The sequence below is a fragment of the Stigmatopora nigra genome, chromosome 1 (genome assembly GCF_051989575.1).
Source record: "Stigmatopora nigra isolate UIUO_SnigA chromosome 1, RoL_Snig_1.1, whole genome shotgun sequence".
Lineage (NCBI taxonomy): Eukaryota > Metazoa > Chordata > Actinopteri > Syngnathiformes > Syngnathidae > Stigmatopora > Stigmatopora nigra.
The window spans coordinates 14183767-14204370 of record NC_135508.1 but is presented as its reverse complement, the minus strand read 5'-3'; the positions used below and the strand labels follow the sequence as shown (position 1 = coordinate 14204370).

Below are 20604 nucleotides of genomic sequence, written 5' to 3'. Positions count from 1 at the left end.
AATGACGATATTATAGAGCAGTTTTTTTTAAAGTGCTGTCGATGCGCAAAAGATTGTGTTGTTGCACAAATCACAAATTCCTGCATTAATCAAAATATCTTTTTTGTAATGAAAAAAAAATGGAGTTTCTTATTCCAACTGCCCCTAATTGGACTGACAACAACATAGAACCACATAAATTCAGCATGGGACTAAAATGCATTTAGTATATTTTTCATGTATATATTTACGTTTGATGATACAGATGGGAAAAATAAAACAGGTTAGGAGAAATGGACATCCAGTATTTATGTTATATTGTATAACACGCAAAATTTTGTACCAAAAAACCCGAGCAAAATTCGGGTGCGCGTTATACACAAATCCCGGTGAAACACTGACCCTCGGCCGCTGTTAAATTGGAAGAGATTTGTCTTTGTCCGCCAAATGGGGCGCGAGAGACCTTTCTATTGGCCAGTCATGATGAAAAATTTTAAATATTATGATGATGGATTAGACTAAGGATTTAAAATTGTAAATTCCATTTTACAATTGGGTTCATAGTGGTAGTTTATTTTACAAGGTTTCCCTACCATTATGTTGTGAATAAATGTTTTGTCTTAGTGATGTGCATTCATCATTTGCCAGTTACCAGTACCATTGCGATCCTTGCTGGGAGCTGAGATAAGTGGAAAAAAATATATAGACCAATTTTCAGTCATAAACTATGGGTGCGTGTTATGATGAATAAATACGGTAATCTGGCATTTTGTTTGATTGAAATTATTTAAATATGAGAAATGATTTTAGAGTGGTTTGTTCGATGGAGATTTACAAAAGACAGCATGAGAAAAAGTGAATAGGTGAAATTGGATTCTGTTGAGGTGCCACTTGATTCCTGAGAATTTGAGTTTCTCTCTCTCTCTCTTTCGCTATATTTTTTATCGATCGGGTCTTTGAAGGCAGAAAACTTTGGCTTTTTTGTCCCCTGAAGACGTGACTGCCACTGTCGCTTCCCTGCAGAAGAGTCAAACATTCGAGACAAAATCCCCCCAAAAGATAACATTCGTACGTCCCACCTGTTCACGGCGAAATCCAAGATCTCCAAAGCGTGACCGCGATACTCGGACACCATGTCGCCCGTACGAGCGTCCCATTGGCGCAGCACTCCATCCAAACAGCAGGTGGACACGAATGAAGAAGACTCCTCCCACAGGAGGCGAACAATGCCCGCCTGTAAGAACAGAAAGAGAAAGATGGCAAGATTGCACTTCTTTGACTGTGATCTCCAAAATGGCGGTCACTAACCTCGTGGTGGCAACGGTGTCGCAGGCCCTGCGTGGGAATATCATAAATGGCCAAAATGCCATCCAAGTAAGCCACTGCGAGAAGTGGGAGGCTGCAATGGATTTCAATCAGTACTGCCAGGCACGTATTTTGGACGGACAAATCTTCACATGGAGCAAACTTACACGTTGCAGAATCCCACGGATTCCACTGAGTTGGAGTCTTCCTCATCTCTCGATCCTTTGGCTTGCCCCACGTCCAAAGAAAAGACCCCCACGACCTGCAACCAGGTGTGGAGAAATGACTCGCGCTAAGTAGAAATACAGATTGTGGTGCGAAAGGGAAATAAGTCCCTACCTTGCCAGTAGCAGTATTGATGAGTTTAGCGCAACCGTCCACGGAACCGGTTAGTAGCAATGAGCTGTCTTTGCTGCATGCGATGCACGTTAGCGCCCCCCGATGTCCATCCTGACCTGTGATATTTTTTTTTAAATTCAACTTTTTAAATAATTTGCCATTCCGTATTTTTTTCCAGATTCCCAAGGTTATGCAATAGCTGCATTATTGTCTAACGCGAAATATGCAGGTACTCTTACCTTTAATGGTGTGAATGCAGTTGCCCTTCTTCAAATCCCATAAACGAACGGTGCCGTTTTCATAACCCACAGCAGCACGCTTGCCTAAGAAGAAGGGAATTATTATTATTATTTTTTAAAGTTTTACATTATGAACAGAGTAAATGTATTGCAAAAATGTAATGTAAAAAGCCGCTAACAAAATCAAGGCGGAAAAAATGGAAATGTACTTCTCATTTTCTTTGAAATTTACCAATTCTTAAACGTAAAAGGATTTTTGGGGTTTGTTTTTTTCAAGTTTTACTTTATGAACAGAAAAAAATGTATTTTTAAAAGACACAAATTATACTCAGATAGAAAAAGCCTCTAATATAATCATTAAAAATTGAAATGTACATTTCATGTATAATTACTTGGAAATGTTCCAATTCTTAAACGTAGAAAAGCAAGAACAATGCCAACCAAAATTTTGGGGTACAATCAGTAGATGGCGGCAATAAACGCGACGAGTGTCAGCTGGGCAGAAAAATAAAAACAACAATAACAACAAATAATTACCATCAGGAAGGACTTTGCCACAGGTGGCCTGGCATGCAGAACTCTGGAAGGTTTTACAATCTCCACTGGGGATCTTCCACATCCACATGTTACCGTCATTTGTTCCGGCCAGGAGCACCGGAGCAAAGGGGTGCCACTCCAACCACTGAAAGGCCACGTCAACTTTTATGTTTTTAGGCCCATCGCAAACTTTCAAGTGAATTAAAGGAGATGTGCCTTACCCCCAGATCCCCAACTTCAAAAGACCAGATCTCCTCTTTCGTCTCCACTTTCCAGACTTTAATAAGTCCGCTCATATCACCTGAAGCCACCAGCGAGGAGTCGTGGCTAAATCCGACACATGTGACCGAGTCATTGTGACCTGCATGGGAAAAAGAATGCGATTATTAAATCAGCCCGAGTGTAAGTCCAATTATTTTAACCTCCCAACACCCCAATCCTTTTTTAACTTTATGCAGTCAATCTCAAACTAAATATGATGGATTTTCATACAAAATGGTTTGTCTGAAACATCTGTTGCAAAGGTAGGGGTTTTCTGTTCTCAAGAGTGAGAGTGTGTGCCTGCAATATTGTTGTTGACCTTTACCTGTGCACTCCAAGAGGACTTCACCATCAGTCACCCGCCACACATACGCCTTATCGTCTTCTCCTCCAGTCACGGCCAAATTATTGGTGGCTGGATCCAAGCTAACACAAAACACAGCACCTGAGAGAAGCCGAAAACACAGTTTCAACCTAATGGTCCAATTGCTTCCAAATGGGGGGCTGCTAATACCGCTGTGATTGGAGAAGGTCAGCTCGCTATCGTCCCGCTCGGCTTCCATCTCGTCCTCAGTCTCCCAGCCTTCATCGTCATTGGCGTCGCCGGCCTCTTCAAAGTCGATGTCCTCCAAGTCATCTGCCAAGTTATCTGGAAGAAGATGAATGTTAACAAGGGTCGTGTTCATTGAGAATATCCCCCCAATGCATTCATTTTATGGGGATGTTATCCTCTCTAGGTTATTTTGAGTCTTTGAAATCTGACATTTTGCACCACAGGGTTGGACTCATGGAAACATGATGGTGCACAGTTTATTCCAATCCATCAACTGGTAAGATTAGCAGGGAATGAATAAGCCAGATCTCGCAGTACAAATGGATTGGACGTTCATAGCCGTCGTATTAGAATGATTCGAAATCTTCTTATGCGATTGATGACGTGCGATCGTCATTGATCTTTGTGTTCACCTCACCTGGACAGTCTTCCGTCTCGCTAAGATCGATGACTTCAATTATTTCTTCGTCTCCGTGAAGTTCTACGGTATCCTGCCCCGTGTTTGCCATGCTGTTAGTTAGCACGTTTCAAGCGAATCAATCACTCGTTCAGCAAACTGTGTCACAACCAAAGAGAGGCGAGTATTTCCAAATAAGCCTAAATCGCATTTTATTTTAAAGGGAAATCGAGCATCATACCGGCTCGATAAAGTTTATAAGATTTCTAAATTTTCTTCCACGTTGTGCCAATATGTATCGCTTTGCCCGATTTTTTGTCTGTCAGGCTAAAACAGGTTCTTAAACAGACGTTTAAAGAAGTCTCAGTTGCACAAGTTGCTTTTATTAGTTAGAATTGATGACCATTGACGGAAATGTAATTCAAAGATACATTTCTGTTCCGAAAAAGATTGCCTGACAAAAACCTCGGGAAATACAATCGACTATTGCAAAGTGTCGCAGAGAATTGACGTCATAAGATCTGCGCCTGGTTGGAGCTCAACGATAGGCATTCAGCGACGCAAGATGGCTACCAGTTTCGTCGCCTACCCCAGATGTACGCATCTAGCCTCATGGTTGTAGCCATGCCAACAGGGGCGAAGTCTTAAGCTCTTTAAGTCTCAACTATCGACGGTGATCTCCATCGAGTTTCACAGGACTGTCTTTATAATAACGTACATTGTTGATACATCGATAAAAATACATTCCTAATTATATGTATTCTGTTTATATGTTTATTATTGTGGAGGTAAATGACGTCGTTCTTCCACATGGAGAGCACTGACGCTTGCTTGTTTTGCTTTGTTGCAGCAGTGTGCACTTCCAGCCATATCCACTAAATGTCAGTGTCGACTACGGACATGTCTATTTAAACAAGTTGAATTGATTGGGTTTCTGATTCGATTTACAGTCTATTATTGGAACCATGAAGCTTAAAGAAACCTATTTATTCTGAGGGAATAAATGTTCATTTTAAAATACTTTTTCAGATTTTTTTTTAAATAAATATTTTCACTGCACTTATTCATGATAATTACGACTCTAAAGTAGTGTTTACAACTCAAAAATATTGATTTAAAAATTGGTAATGATGCTGTTTTTTTGTCAAAAGTGTATTGTGACTGTCAGTTTGAAGATTTGAAGATTCATGTCAATAGTATCCTTTTCCATCTAGTATAATTTTAAGTCAAAATCTAAAACTAACAGGAACATTTACTACTTTTATACTAAAAAGTGCATTATTCTCAGAATAAAGAAACTTTATTCTCGGAATAAGAATTCTGAATTTGTGCTGCCTGTGAACAAACGGTTAGCGTTCATTTTGTGGGCAACCCAATGTAATTTGAAATATATATATATATATTTTACATTGAATGTCGCCATGGTGTGCCTTATGTGCAGTAAAGCAAGACTGATGTGTTCCTAGTTTGTCTGCACTCTATGCCTGACTCATGTGGGAGCGCGTTGGGTGAGACGAAAGCTTCCCCTCGCAAACCACTAACCGCCACTTGCGCGCGCCTTGCGAGTGGTCTGGGCCGCAGTTTGTGTATGATGTGTCCACTGTGGTAGCAGGGTGGTAGTTGACTACGGCCTAACTCTCGCCGTCAACTCGCATCCTTGCTCCTCTTGCAGCCACTGTCCAAAACCTGATTTAATTCAATATTTTTTTTGCTCATATTTGATATTGTGGTGCACATGCTTTGGCAATGGTTGATCCCTTTGGATGCAAACAGCTTAAAGCGACCTCGCCGACTTGGCAACATGTACGCGAGGATCATACTAAACATAATAAATCACTGTAATCTGTGCTTTTTTTATCATGGCTCTCCATGCGCATGCATGTTGAAATTTGTGTTCAGTGTTTATTATGAAAATACCTGACAATAACTGTAGATATGTAGTTTTCCATAAGAAGGGGTTTCATGAAAAAAATGGGGATTATAATAATTGCCACTTTTTTGTTGTATGTTGATTATCTGTTTGGGAATTTTATTGCCTGGATGTGGTCAAATGGGAGTCATTTGAGGGCTTTGTGAAATTAAAGGTTTTATTTGTGAACATTTAAAATGTTGACATATAAATGCAGAGAGGCAAAATATTTTTCACCAACCTGTGAGTTCGGACATGACAAAAAGAAATTCAGTGTCTCGTTTGACCATTTTCCTGACGCGGTACACTCATTTATTGCACAGGGCGTGCCCTAGGCTGCCCTCAATATAAGGCCACTATAAAATGTGCAGTCAACTTTAAGTGAAGTGCTGCACCGAGTGGGTCAAATGGTGGTCACACCAGATGTCAACTGGCTCTATCACACAGCCTGGACAATAAATAAAAAAATAAAACTCTGTAAACAATAGGTTTTTAGTAGCTTTTATCAGGGGCAACCGAAGACACATCAGTGATAGAAATGTTTTTATACTTCATGACTGTGAGATGGAAGGATTATCTAGGCTGAACAAGTGAGACACAATGAGCCAACATTTTAAACTTTGGGAGCCAATCTGCCAAGCTATTTAAAAAAAAATAGATATAATTCATTTTATTTTTTTAATTTTTTTTAAGAGAGACTAAAAATAAGAGAAACATGAAATAAGGTAAAGAGTCATAGTATATACAAAATATGATAAGAAGCAAAGAGTCACATTGATTTTGGTGGGGAGCCGCAGGCGCCTCGAGAGCCACATGTTCGCCACCCCTGAGCTGGGCAAAGCAGACAGACATGTAAACAATATTGTGTGTAATAATAGGCGTATTGTGTAAAGACAACATATAAACTAGATGCAAAAATGTTGCGACTTTAATTTTGTTGTATTTATTTGGGTAATATATTTCATGCAAGCAGTTAATATGCAATGCTAAACACCATAGCAACTACTTGAGTCACTTTTCTTTTTAGCTCAATTCATTTTTATTGTTTATAAATCTTTATATGACCATTTAATTTTGTGTGTACTTTATGGTGAGACTGTAAATATCATTGTATACTTGTATAATGACATTAAATGCATTCATTTCAATTTTGTATTCCGTTTGCAGTCTTGTGCATCCTCACAAAGCTTAAACTTGCACGCCATTTAATCATTAAAGTCCGTATTATGATGTCTTGTTTCATAATTGGCGCCCAAGAGCATGGGGTGCGTGAATTATCTAATCCAATCCAATCCAATGCAATCCAATTTTGTGGCTTTTAAGCAAGACAAGACACGGCGGTCACCTTACATAACTGACGCCCGGCTGCCTGACAGAAATGACAATTCTCAGTTGCCATGGTTACGGCTATCCCAACAGACCTCTCTTGTATTCCGAAAGAGGAACGACCTCGATTCATAAATGCGAGTCAAGCAGGAGAAAGCTGCCACTGAGCTAAAAATAAGACGGGAAGACGCTTTTGAAATGTTTGCTTCTCCAAGTCACAAACGGATTTTTGAGCATCGTGTCATCATGACATGACGCTGATGCCACAAGATGTCAGAACATGCAGTTTAAATAGAAAGGGTTTAGTGTAGGTATTACAGTCATCAAGACAGCCAAACAAGTTGGTAGCATTGCAGTGGGTGCCTCGTGTGGGTGGCTGAGTGAGACAAAATCCAATATAAAGAGGTGAAAATGAACATTCATTGTATTTGAGCAGGGAATGGGAAGACCCCTGATGCTGCATCCGCCAGCAATTGGATAATAACGCTTGTTTTGAGCAGCGCTGATGTTTTCAGATGGGGTTGCAGAGTAGTTTTGGGTTTAAAATTATTTTTTCATATATTTTTTGGTCTATTGGTTATTTTTGTAATGATCATAGCAAAACTCCAATTTTCAACTTTTTTCTGTATGGCAGTACAATTTTTTAAAAGTATTTATTTTTATGGGTGGAATTTGCATGTTCCCCTCAGGTTTTCTCAAAATCAGTGCTATTGATGGCAACGGCCGGCCTATCCCTGCGAGTGACCTTTCTTTTCTGCCAACCCTTCTCGGCAAAACAAGCCATCAATGTCAATGGCAGTCAAAGAGTGAACATTATCAATTACAGCCAGCCATGTTTTCCCAGTTTCTAATTTTGGATCAAAGAAAACGGCTCACGTTTCCATTTTGAGTAGAAATACTAGTGGCCTTGGTCGGTTTGTTGACGGTCGCGCGCCCGCCCAGCAGCCCGCGCGCGCACGCGCATGCTGGCCTGACCCCGCCCCTCGCCGCTCCTCCATGTGACGCTTGGGCCTGAACACCAAAATCCAGTATGGCGGAATCTGTCAGGAGATGATATTTTTCGTGGCCCCTCCAGCCAAGCGGAGCCCCCTCCAAAAAGCCCAGCATGGGCGACGATTAAACGGACGCGACGGGACCGTCGGTCGCCTCCGCGCCCCTTGAGTCGAGCTTCCGGTGAGTTTTCGAAGGCTTGGACGTGAACGTATCGCCACTTTGATCCACCGGTGAGGGATGCGATGGGCGAGCGCAGCCGATAGATCGGTTTGGATCGGGCGGATCGATCGGAACGGCCGGATCGCCGTCACTTTTCTTCCCGGGGAAATAGTCGCTTCCCCGCGGTTCGTGGAACGGTTGAGGGCGGGAAGTGTCCAGGCAACAAGAAGGGTCGGTTAGTGGGTGGGGGTGGGACCGGACCGGACAGGACAGGACGGCAGATGTTTATTATGTCGATTATTGCTGGGTTATTTTTAGGTTACATTGGGCTTTAGCCACTTTGGCGTTATAGCGATCTTGTGTGTGTATGTTGACCGCGTGAAACACTAAGGCCCCGACGTGTGTGTGTGTGTGTGTGTGTGTGTGTGTGTGTGTGTGTGTGTGTGTGTGTGTGTGTGTGTGTGTGTGTGTGAATGGTTTCGGGATGGGCGGTGGTAATTCTCTGCATGCGTCAATCTCTCTTTTTTTGTGAATGGGGGCGTTGAAGCTGTTACACCAAAGCGGCTCGTCATCTTGTTTTTACAACTCTCCTCATGCGCATTCCCTGCCAATGACAGTGTGGACGTCCAATTCAACGAGGAGGTCTGGCTGTGAACGTGTTGATGTCCAATCCAATTGCACTAGGAGGGTAGTTCATCTTTTCCAAGTCCAAATGGATTGGACGTGATGGGTCGTCAGTGGCAGGCAATGATTTGGGTATTGAGGCTGTATATGTTATGTTCTCTATCTATTATGTTCTAAATGAATGTCAGTGGTCCAGCAATTTGCCTTGATGTTTAATTTCAAACATCATGATTGACCAAAATTAATATTCTGCAGTATTTTGCTTTACAAGAAGAGAACTATTTGAATATATCAGCTGCAACAGCTGGAATCGGAGCTCAATGTTTTCACTCAACAAATCAATATTGGAAAATTAAATCCTTATTCATTCATATCAATTTGGATTTATTGTATTCAGACACTATCTTTGTCTTTCTTTGACACCCTCTGTCTCAAATCAGATGGCCCTGGATGCCCCCCGGCACCTCCAAAGCGTGATGCCCTGAACCCCCGAACGGCACATTTCCATACCTGTCAACCTTGGCCAATTGCTCCCCTTATTAATGATTGCAATTCCCATTATTAAGCCATAAAAAACAGTATATGCATTATTTACTCACATAGGGTGCACTTAAAAGTCTAACATTTTCTTCCAAAGTGGACGGGGGAGCCCAATCAGTATGGACTAAATTCAAGAGTGTGTTGCTGTATGATGTTGACAACTTGACTGTCAGGGTACATTGCTTGCTGGCACGCTATATTTATATAGTGAAAGGGAAATGCGCATATCATGCTTAAAGCCTGAATATTAGTAATAGTCAACGAGGACGTTTTCATCTGCTATCAGTGACCGAAACCATCCGGATTAGAGCCGAAATGGGTAAAACCAGATCGATTTTACAAAAAAATGTACAAAACAAAAATCCTGTACAAGTTGTTATACAGGGTGCACCATTTGAAATGATCAAAAAACGTATATAATACGGGAAAAATGTATATGTTGACAGGTATGCATTCCAAGGGTTGTTGAAGTTTGCAGAGTTTTGGGAATGTAAGAGAGCCCGCTGGCAGGGCATTACCAGCGTGAGAGCGTCGTCTCGGATCCGTGCTGATAATACATTCCAACAATATTTTGGACTTTTTCGAACACCCGGGAGAGTCACAGAGTTCCTTCGAGTGAACATTGGAAGGAAAACACACTTCACGAGCTTGAGGCACTGTTATACATTAATGCAGGTGACATCTTTTTATACCTAGCACAGTTAGCTCCAGTCGCAACATTGTGGCTACACACAATTTTTGGATGTATGGAATATTTTGGCAGTTTTTCGGGCTGATTTTCAAGAAATTGCTTCGAAAAATATTGACTCTGGCCACGATTCATATTCCCAATTTTTCTATGACAGTGCAATTAACTCAATTCAAAACAACGACTGACAGTTTGCAGTCATTTTTTTAATCTGATGATGATTTTTCATCCACACATTGTCTAAAAAATATGGAGAAGTAGCATTAGTGAAATGTTTATTTTATTTTTTGCTAAAAAAATGCATATTGCACATGACAAATTATGTTTATGACTTGCAGTGTGTTTGAAATTAAACAAACATATTATTAATTGTCAAAATTGTTTTGGATACACTTAGTTTTCCCCGTGACCAAGTAGTGTCCCCTTCGCAGTTCTGGGCTTGAGGGTTCGATCCCAGGTGGGTCCTCACTGTGTGGAGTTTGCTTGTTCTCTCCAGGCTTGCGTGGGTTTACTCCGGGTCCTCCAGTTTTCTCTCACACCCCAAAAACATGCACACTAAGCTAACTGTAGGCTAAATTTTCCTTAGTTATGAGCTTGATTGATTGTTCATCTAATTGTGGGTGGCCATAGATTCAGGAGGGACCAGGGAAAGGCTCTAGCACCCCCCGCGACCCTTGTAAGGATAAGCGGTTCATATCATGAATGGTTTTCACGGAAACAATAATTTATGTGCGTTCTATTTTCTTTATTATTGGAGATAATTATCTCCCGAGGGGAATTGCAATGTACACCCTGCTGATATGATTTACAGTTATTGCACAATGCTAGTGACGCAGACCACACACATGCGAACATGGGAAATGAAATGTTACACATACTTGCACTCATCGCCGTTGCGTTTCAAGAATTGTCAAGTTTGGGGTTCTTTTAGTGGCACCCACTTTTTGGTGGGTTTATTTGTTGTCATTGCAGACCATTTTAAGTGCAGTTTATGCTCACTTTTGTTTTAAAAGCTTAAAATAACCACAAGATTACTGATATATTCTGAGAGTTGTGAACCCATTTTCAGCCTTTGGTGATTTTTCTTCAGGGCTCCCCAGATCTGTCACCCCGCATCAGACTAGCACTTTCTGGGGACAATGGCTAAGCACACACGCTCTTGCACATGAACACACCAACACCCCCACTCGAGACAGATGCCCTGGGAGAATGGTGTTGCGCGAAGCCCCCCCTCGGCGTGGCCACTATTGGCCGTGACACGCACCCCTCCTTCTTCTCCCACCACAAAGCAACATGACCGACTTTTTTTTTAGGGGGGGGTTAGGGTAGCAATTTGTCCTGCTGTCTGGCTTTCTTGTGGCGAACCCTGCCCCTCACGTGCACGCATATCCATCCTGCTTCAGTGGACATTAGTGCTCTGTGCCAACACAAGGGGGTAAACACACATGCGTCCCCCATCTACCTTGCCCTCGGGCAGTTTTGCCCCCTCCGCCCCTATTTTTGAATACGCAAGGAAATTCACTTGGCGTTTTGGGGCCCTTGTCTCCATTATATGTGACATCGTTTTTGTTCAGGCCAACAGGAATCCAGGCTCATCTTAAAAATAGATTTTTTCAAAAAATATTGTTGTATTGCCAAATTTAGCAATACAAAACAAACTGATATTTGTTTGTATAGTTCATTGATTCATTTTCTGAATTTGACTTTATTATAGCAGCCTGGTTAGCGCGTCGGCCTCACAGCTCTGGGGTCCTGGGTTCAAATCCAGGTCATGTCCAACTATGTGGAGTTTGCATGTTCTCCCTGGGCCTGCGTAGGTTTCCTACGGGTACTCTTCCCACATTCCAATAGATAACGCGGTTCAGAAAATGAGATGAGACTTTATTATAAGTGGCTAGTTATGTTAAGGCAATTGAGCAGTAATAAGAATATATTCGTTCATCTTCACACCGCCCATCCTCGAAAGGGTTGCGGGGTTGCCGGAGCCTAACCCCGCACCCTAGACTGGTCGCCAGTCAGTGGTAGGGCACACAGAGAGACAAACGACCATCCGCACTCCCATTCATACGCCGCCAGCGGGAATCGAGCCCGCACCGAAGTCAGGCGAGTGAACCTCTGCAGTATAAAGCGGCCAATAAGAATACAGAATTTGCAAATTGTCAGAGTGCAAACAAAATGAAAAGAAAAATGAAAAAAAAGCACTAAAGAGCAAAATAACTTTCCTTCTATATATGTTTTCATGTTTCATAACTGAATGTTATCTTCCTTCTTGATAGGTCGGCACCAGTATTTGACATTCTAGAGCAAAGTCACCAAACCCACGAGGCTGATGGGGTGTTTCTCTTCGTGAGGGATTCTGGCATCGAGATCCTGTTGGACCAATTCATCACGCACTCCAACTTGTCTTCACTTGGGTGCTCCTCAAAGCTGTGCGCTTCCAGCATCTCTCGCCATCAATGATGACGTCACATAGTCAGCAAGGTAAGACTGTTTTGAAAGGCTGCTGAGTCAATCTTGTCTTTTAAGGAGCCGTAGCCAATTAGTTGATTACAACAAGAAAAAATATCTAGATTCCTCTTAACCTGTTTTAAACTTAAGCTCATAGTTAGCTGGGCTAGGTTCCAACTTTGGATGGTTTATAGTGTAACAATGATTAAGAAAAAAACAAAAGAGAACCCTTCATTTTCTAAAAATTAATGACACAGAGTAAAAGTCATTTCCCTTCCCTGCAATGCAGTTTTTTTGTGGTCAAGCTAGAGCAAGTGTGACTACAAACCCTTGTGACAGGGAACCCTCTCTCCCCAAATGTCAAATAATAAAAAATACCCTCACAACATCCAATATGAGGCTATTTTTGACTTGTAAACTGATGTGTTTCACAATAGAAATTGCAAATTGTTGCTTTTTTTGTTTAATGAAGTGCACAAAAACGAAAATTGAATAAGAGGACGCTTTATTTTGTTCAACAGGAATTAGGAATAGAATTATTTCAGATTTATTTTGACTTAACGTTTGACTTCAAAAGTAATTCACCCCCAAAACATGTCATCTTTCTTATGTGGGTAAGTTGCATTTTTATCCTAAAGTACAGTTGTTGTAGAATTTAATTCACAGCGTGACAGGCCCTTAAAAAGGCGGCGAATGTGTGGGTGTGCAACTCCAAGGGAGTGTTGTTAGTGAGCATGTGTGCGTGCTGGCCAAGTGGTGAGCCATTTTTATAACATGTACAGCAAATGAGCTTAGGAACATGTGCATTTTTGATCCCAGGACTTTTTCTTTATTACGGCCATGGGATTTTTAGATTAAATATCATTTAAAATAAATCTCTTCAGAGAAAAGCAAAATGCTTTGTGGGCTTTTATATTACGCCGAACAAAAGCAGGTCACAGTCGCACTGATAAGGGCCGGCTGCGCATCACTTCTTACATTCGTATCAGTTACGAGCTGGCGTGTTTGCATACCACTGATTACTGTGTGTGCTGAAGAGAGCTTAAACACATCTGCCACATTTATGCTTTCGTCGTCTTTTACGGCTATATTTTACACGTATATTACAAATGGTTTATTAGCTACAAAAACACTACAACAAACATAAGACAGGTTAACTGACAGAAATGTCGGAAAATAACCTTTTTTTTTTTAAAATTAGCATGTACGTATTGTAGTCTGTGTAGGCGGCCTGGCCGGTGAGTGGTTAGCACGTCGGCTTCTTTGGGGTCCTGGGTTCGAATCCAGGTTGGTCCAATTTGTGGAATTTTCTCCCCTGGCTTGCGTGGGTTTTCTCCGGGTACTATGGTTTCCCCCCACACTCCAAAAACATGCATGTTAGGCTGATTGGACGCTCAAAATTGCCCATAGGTATGAGTGTGATTGTGAATGGTTGTCCTTTGTCTCCTTGTGCCCTGTGATTGGCTGGCCACCGATTCGGGGTGTCCTAAAATCAAGCTCCAGCACCCCCATATCACCCTTATGAGGATTAAGCGATTCAGAAAATGTGTGAATGAGCACAGTGAGACGAATGACCAATCACACATGTAGCTAAGGACAATTTAGTCGACGAATTAGCTTATCATGCTTGTTTTCGGAATGTGGGAGGAAAACCGAGTACCCGGAGAAAACTTTGTCTCCTGGGATAGGTCTGAAGAAGGGATTAGATCAGGCATGTCCAAAGTCCGGCCCGCGGGCCAATTAAGGCCCGTGGACAAATTTTTACCGGCCCACGGCCTCTATCATGAAATCAATAATACACGGCCCGCCAGCACTGTTGACCACAGTATAAAATACATGTGTACAAAAAGCTATTTTTCACTTCACCAGAAGATGGCAGTAGCCCTGTGGCCGCACTCTGGCCGCCGTGACCCTTGCGTCATTGTTTCAGCCCAGCCCATTTCTAACATGTAAACAAGAAAAGGAAAGTTGACCGCGAGGGCCGCCGCTTCCAGGACGAGTGGAAATTTGAGTATTTTTTCCCTGAAATACGAAACAACTGTGTCTGCCTAATTTGCCAAGAGACTGTGGCTGTTTTCAAGGAATTCAACATTAAGAGGCACTACCAGACGAAACATGCTAGCTACGACAAGCTAACTGGGAACGAACGCGGTGAAAAAGTGAAGCAACTGGAAGCTGTTTTAACGGCACAGCAAAGCTTTTTCACAAGAGCCCGTGAGTCAAATGAAAATGCCACAAAGGCAAGCTACGAAGTGGCAACGCTAATTGCAAAGCACTGCAAACCTTTCAGTGACGGTGAATTTATTAAAGACTGTGTAATGAAAATGGTTGAGAAAATATGTCCCGCGAAGAGGCAAGAGTTTGCCAATATTTGCCTGGCTCGTAATACTGTGGCACAGAGAATTGAAGACGTTTCATTAGATATTAAGAGACAGTTAGAGGCAAAAGGAACTGAGTTTGACTTTTTCCTCGTTAGCGTGCGATGAAGACCTGGACTACATACTGCAGTCAAGATCCCAGTATCACCCTTCACATTAGTGCAGGCAAGATATTTGTTAAGTCCTCTGAGTTGAATAAATTCTTAAATCTCAGTTCATTATTTTTTTTGTGATGGTCAAAATCACAGTTTGAATATGCAGTGATCATTGTTTTGTTTTCAGCACTGTTCCTACAGTGAGCATATAATAGTGAATAATATGTGATGTTTCACATGAACTTAGATATCCTTGATAGTTTTCTTAATTTTTTGTGGTTTGTGATTTCGGTAAAAACCTAAATGTAAAAAAAAATGTAAAAGTAAAAGTATGCCATTTGTAATTAAAAAAAATCCCAAAAAGTTAATTTGCATTTAATGTTAATGGTTCAAAGAATGTCAGGCTAAAAGTCGGCCCGCACACATTTTCACCTTACCAAATCTGGCCCTCTTTGCAAAAAGTTTGGACACCCCTGGATTAGATGATGTTGTTTTTGAAAGATGATCTTCTTGTCTGTTTTAAATACCGGTTATAACATGGTTGGGATAAATGTTCCCTTTTGCATTTGTTTTTCCAACACGAGTTGAGTTGTTGCTGTTTATGCAAAGCTGAAACGCAACCCGATCACAAATGATGCCTCATACGTCATTGTCCAGAAGATAAGCGTAAACCAACCAGAAAAATAAACACAGTCCTGTTCACTATCCCTCCAGCCCAAATCAACACCGTTTTCATTTTTACCCAGCGTGCTGCAAAAATAAAGGCTCAGTGATTGTCGAGTGTGTGAAGGGTCAGAGGTTACTGCATTTTTTTTTTTTTTTTTTGTCTCTTCTAATCCCATTTGTCATTTTCCATTTTGTCAGGGCTTTTCATCCTCTTCTCCAAATGCACGCTATGGCTTGTCGCATTGCTTAGTTCCCGGGGTGAAGGGGTTAAAAGCTCTTGCTGCAATAAAGAGGGCTTATCCCGGAGTCTATTTTTAGCATCACAAACACAAGATCTAGCACGTGCACGCGTGGTAAACAAACAATCGGTATTTTTGGTATCTCGTGTTCACTCCCTTTTTCATGCTTGAGTGTTTTATGCGCCTTTTTTGTTGTTGTTGCTTGTGCCGGCAAACTAAAAAAAGCCCAACAAGTGCACACATGACCAAACAACCACCGTTTTTGTGTGGCGACCATTGTGATTTGAGCGTGAAGATTAATCTCAACGCTCCTTTTGTGGTCTCTCCGCCGTCCAATTGTGCTGACACATTTAAAAAAAACATACAAAAAAAATATGAAATAATGCCAGATTGCGAAATGTAGTTTCACGGCGTGCAGACAGTAGCCACACCCTCCCTCCTTTTGCCGTGGCCTTTCTTCCAGCTGGATGATTCTGCCGTGTGTTTAAGGGGGGTAAGAGTACGACTTTTGCATGCATGCGTTGACCCAAACTAGACCCAAACCTCGGAGAAGGATGTTGTGCTCATGTATTTAATTGATTTTTGAGACAGCTGGCGAGCTTGAGCTAATGAAAGAAGCTGTGTGCATCTTTTGTCCCTGTCCCTTTGGTTCCCGTGAAACGAGATACACTGAGTGCTGCCAACGAGCTGCCTACTGCAATTTAGGGTTCCAGACCACCCTCAGACCCCCGGTTTCTAATGTCCTTTGATACCAACGCCCGGAGGGCACGCCCAGTTGTTTAGCAATGGATCTTTTTGGGGGCATGATTTATATAGTATTCATTTTCCACATGGGTGGCGGCCCGGTGGAGGGAGTGGTTTGGGAATCGGCCTCGCAGCTCTGGGATCCTGGTTCAAATCCAGATCGTCCACCTCTGTTGAGTTTGCATGGTCTCCCCGGGCATGTGTGGGTTTCCTAGACGATTTCCTAACACATTCCAATGACGTACATAGTAGGCTGATTGGACACTCTGAATTGCCCCTAGGTATGAGTGTGAGCGTAAATGGTTGTTTGGTTTGTTGTGCCCTGTGATTGGCTAGCCCACGATTCAGGATGTCCCCCACCTCTGGCCCGGATTCAGTTGGGATAGGCTCCAGCACCCCCGCGACTCTACTGAGGATAAAGCGGTTCAGAAATGAGAAATTTTCTTAATCCAGACAGCGTCGGTCCTCATTCTAACTCAAAGAGATGATGCCGTTTCACCAATTTTATTAATGGAGTCATTTGACTTCAGTTGGATTCTGTTTTTTTTCTTTGAACAAAAACCTAATCGGTTCAACTGTTTCTACGGGATCCACAACAACTCTCGAGAAGGGGTTTGGAGACCCTAGCTGTATTTGGTTACATGGTACTGAAGCCTAGTCAAGCTCACAGTGGGCAAATTGCCGACAAGACTCGGATCGAAAGTGGAAGCGCACATAAGCTGCATTCAGATATATAAATATGACAACATTAAAATTGAAAGTTTCCAGCATTTTACACAAAATGCGTCTCTTCGGACAAAGGGCTATTTGCCGGATCGTTCCTGGCCGGCTGCTTTCAGACGTGTACAGTGCGCCATTGCTCTCATTAAGGGAGTACTCTCAAACCAGACTGAACAAGGACACGTTCTTTTGACATTGACTGTGTTTCCAGAAATGAAATATTTTTATCCATTTATTTATTTGAGATGGCCGCCCGGTGGCCGAGCGGTTAGCGCATCGACCTTACGGTTCTTGGGTCGAGTATCCCATCACAGGCCGGACGGTCCTCACTGTGTGGAGTTTGCGTGGGTTTTCTCTGGGTACTCTGGTTTCTAGGCTGTTTTGGACACAATAAATTGCCCCTTAGCTATGATTGGGTTTCAAATTCAAGATATCTGCGAAAACTTGTGCTGCATTCCATCTTACCCATCCGTCTTTATGCTTTTCATGTCTTTGAAATATGTCCGCCGGAGAAGAGAGGCTTCACTAGCAAGCAATGTTTTTATTGGTTCAGAACCCAGATGCTAAGGGCATTGTCGTAAATAGGCATGTTGTCGTGGCTGCTAGCCAACAGTTTGAAAAAGCAAAGCTTGACACCTTTGATAAACGATATCTTTTCTCTGCCCCTTCACCCGTCTCTGAAAATCACAATAGACGCTGTCGTCTTTTCCCCACCAGCTTAAAGTTCACCCTCGCAACGCCATCAGAAAGCACTTGCGTGACCCGCGGGGAAATTCTCCTCAAGGATCGGCGTGCTTCATGACTTACACTGTCGCTGTCAGTTTCACCTTGCTGGCAGTCCAGTCAACGCAAGGCGTAGAGCCTGCCGGCGTGGCGGCGCAGTCCGTCCAATGGCAACGCCACGTCAGGCGGGACAGAGCGACATTCAGCAATGCGGCAGACAAAGTGACCGAGCGACCATCTCCCGCCGCAACCTCGGTTTACGGCGCCGTCCATCACACGCTCGCCCCTTGACGAGCATGATCTGCATTCGCTTGAGTTGACGGACTGCGTGCCCGAGGCGAGCCAAGGCTATTTATAGCTCTCTGTCTCTTTGTATGCTCTCCCATCGGGGATGCGAGTGGAGGTTGAGGAGAAAGCCAGTGCTGCATAACAAGGTTATTTTGGAGATGATTTTGCCCTGTTGCAGACAGCCCATTGGAATGTCTCGCACACCTGCGCTTCACATTTCAGGCATGGAGCATGCGCCTCGGTCCGAAAGTCGACGTTTTGTAAAGCTTGCCGCAAAATGAGACACCTGTTTGCTCAAGCCTCCCCGGGCCGCAAGATTTTCCTTCATTACCCTAGGAGATGTAAAGCCGCTCTGTGTCGTTTTTGCAAAAAACGGCTTAGAATTACTCGCCCAGCCGCAAAAGATTGCAAAGGAGGCTTGCGTGCGTGCCATCCGGGTAGACATATTGGGTTAGGTGGAGGGTGATACAGGTTTTTAAAATAGTGACCCAATATGGGCCCGTGGCCGCCGGAAAGGGACTTGTTTGGATGGATTGCAAATAAACGCCCTATGGCAACTCGGGTCGTCTTAGGGATTGACGCATCTGAGGCGCGGCGAGGCGGCACAACACAAATCAGTGCTGGATGCGTCCTCAAGCTTCACGGCTAATTAAGCGTATGTGCCAGCCCGGTCCAGAGAGAGTTCCAGAAATAGCGAGACGCTCGCCTGTTTTCCTCTCTCTTAGCAGTCCGAGGGGAGTTTCCATGGGTTTCATCTCCCACGCGAAAAATAATTGCATTTTTTTTTTTACCTCCCATGTACTCACTCACTCACGTGTATCAGGTGACTTCATCTAAAAACCCCAATAAACAAATGCAATGTGCACACAGTACACTCCAGTGTATTTATGTCAAAGCTTGTTGTGTACGGTACCCAATCCCCCCCTCCCCATTTTGCACCCCTTTTAGTGTTTTGCCTCCATTCCTCCCCTCCTCTCGCCTCCTTACCTCTAGTCTTCCCCTACACCTCCGCCTTCTCCTCCATCGCTCTCTGTCACTGCTTTTTATAGCCATTTCTTCCCAGGGCTCGGCAGCTACAAAAGCCTTTTCATGTTGCCACTATAATTACAGCCTACACACACACATTTACACACACATATACACACATATACACACATACACACACATATACACACATACACACACATATATACACACACATGCAAACACGCTGGAGAGTACACCAACAGCAGTGTGTCTTTGTGTCTGCATGTGTGTGCGTGCTCCGCATGTGCTGTTATATACAAAAGGGTGAGCTATTTTTACCTCCAACGCAACCCCTTCCTCTACGCTGCCACCCCATCACCACTCCCGCCCCCTTCCCTCTTTGCTGCTGCCAGCCACGTTTGCTATGCTGAGCACAGGCAGTATCAGTCGAGCCCCAACACGCGCCCCCCTCCCGCCCCCCATTTTCACGCCGATCTCACGGCGTTGCAGACTGCTCTTCGCTTCGCCATCCCTCGCATCCAAGTGTGTTTTTTTTTGTTGGGGGGGTGGGAAGCTCTAAAAAAAATTCTCCATGTCACCGCCAGATGCTCGCGCAATCCTGGTAGCGGCGGGACGCACGCAGAACACTTAAAAGCCCGCCCGATCTGACCGGAGTCTTTGATTAGCGGGGTTGTGGCGGCGAGCACATCCTAATGTTGCGGACCATATTTGAAGCAGAGTGTTCTCTCTCTCCCGCAGAGGGGATCCTGGGAAAGGAGCAGTCGCTGGAGGTTCTCAAGACGTCGGCGCTCAACCACATCCCAACAGGTTGGACGCTCATGCGGGCTTGTTTTTGTGCATGAAATTGTATGTGTGTGTGTGTGTGTGTGTGTATGTTTGTGTGTGAGGAGGCATGGTGGTGGACTGTAAACCACATCCTGTGCAGGTTTATATTCGTTCACTTTGTCTGCATTTTTAGATGGGTATTAAAATTAATGTATGGTGTTTTTTTCGGGGGAAACATACTGTGCAAAAGCATTTGGGCTTCTGCACGAGATTTTTTAAAAATTAATGTGAGGATTCAAGAAGATTTGTTTTAAGAGTAATGTAAAAGTGCTCTTTGAATTTGTGAAAGCTGCCCACAAATAGCAAATCAAACACTTGTGCCTCCTCGTGCTGTCTTTTGCGGCTGCCACACGGTAAAGAAGGGAGGACTCTTTTGGATTTATCTCATAATCTTAGGACTAGTCTGTAAATATCACCGTCAGAAGAGATTTTGATCTCAAAAGCGAAAAGGCTTCCTCGTAGCTTTCGAGCACTCTGATGTAAGCTAGCTTGTTGATTTGGAAGGAGTGTCCTCTGCATCTTGTCTGAGACTTTTTCATCTTGTCTCTGTGCTGTCAGGTGGAATTTTTGCAGGCAAGATGATTAAATATTGACATTCACCGGAATCCCCGCTCCGGCAATTCTCCGAGTGTCTTTTATTTA

General features: G+C 43.2%; 2 protein-coding genes across 3 annotated transcripts in view; one reads left to right on the top strand and one right to left on the bottom strand.

Annotated features, from left to right (window-relative positions):
- Positions 1 to 179: 179 nt before the first annotated feature.
- aamp (angio-associated, migratory cell protein) lies at positions 180 to 4140 on the bottom strand. The gene is made up of 11 exons (XM_077731390.1): positions 3632 to 4140; positions 3175 to 3309; positions 2986 to 3105; positions 2621 to 2760; positions 2400 to 2544; positions 1863 to 1946; positions 1624 to 1739; positions 1452 to 1546; positions 1288 to 1378; positions 1059 to 1213; positions 180 to 996 (listed from the first exon to the last, which is right to left on the bottom strand). The coding sequence occupies exons 1-11, from the start codon at positions 3720 to 3722 to the stop codon at positions 921 to 923; spliced, it is 1248 nt and encodes a 415-aa protein (XP_077587516.1). The 5' UTR covers positions 3723 to 4140; the 3' UTR covers positions 180 to 920.
- A 3703-nt stretch (positions 4141 to 7843) lies between these two features.
- Positions 7844 to 20604, top strand: part of LOC144198499 (histone deacetylase 4-like) — a 38281-nt gene continuing 25520 nt past the window's right edge. The window contains exons 1-3 of one of the 2 annotated variants that reach the window (XM_077719560.1): positions 7844 to 8018; positions 12126 to 12330; positions 19876 to 19944. In XM_077719560.1, the coding sequence (XP_077575686.1) occupies positions 12306 to 12330; positions 19876 to 19944 (94 nt within the window). In that variant the 5' untranslated portion in view covers positions 7844 to 8018; positions 12126 to 12305. Of the gene's footprint in view, positions 8019 to 12125; positions 12331 to 19583; positions 19945 to 20604 lie in introns of those variants that run through there. The other variant, XM_077719552.1, reaches the window with a different exon arrangement.

Excerpts from the sequence above, each read along its gene's own strand:
- aamp (XM_077731390.1), bottom strand. The coding sequence starts at position 3,722 with ATGGCAAACACGGGGCAGGATACCGTAGAACTTCACGGAGACGAAGAA. Across the intron at positions 3,310-3,631 it reads CGAGACGGAAGACTGTCCAG|ATAACTTGGCAGATGACTTG; the intron begins GTGAGGTGAACA and ends ATCTTCTTCCAG. Across the intron at positions 1,740-1,862 it reads CTGCATTCACACCATTAAAG|GTCAGGATGGACATCGGGGG; the intron begins GTAAGAGTACCT and ends AAAATATCACAG.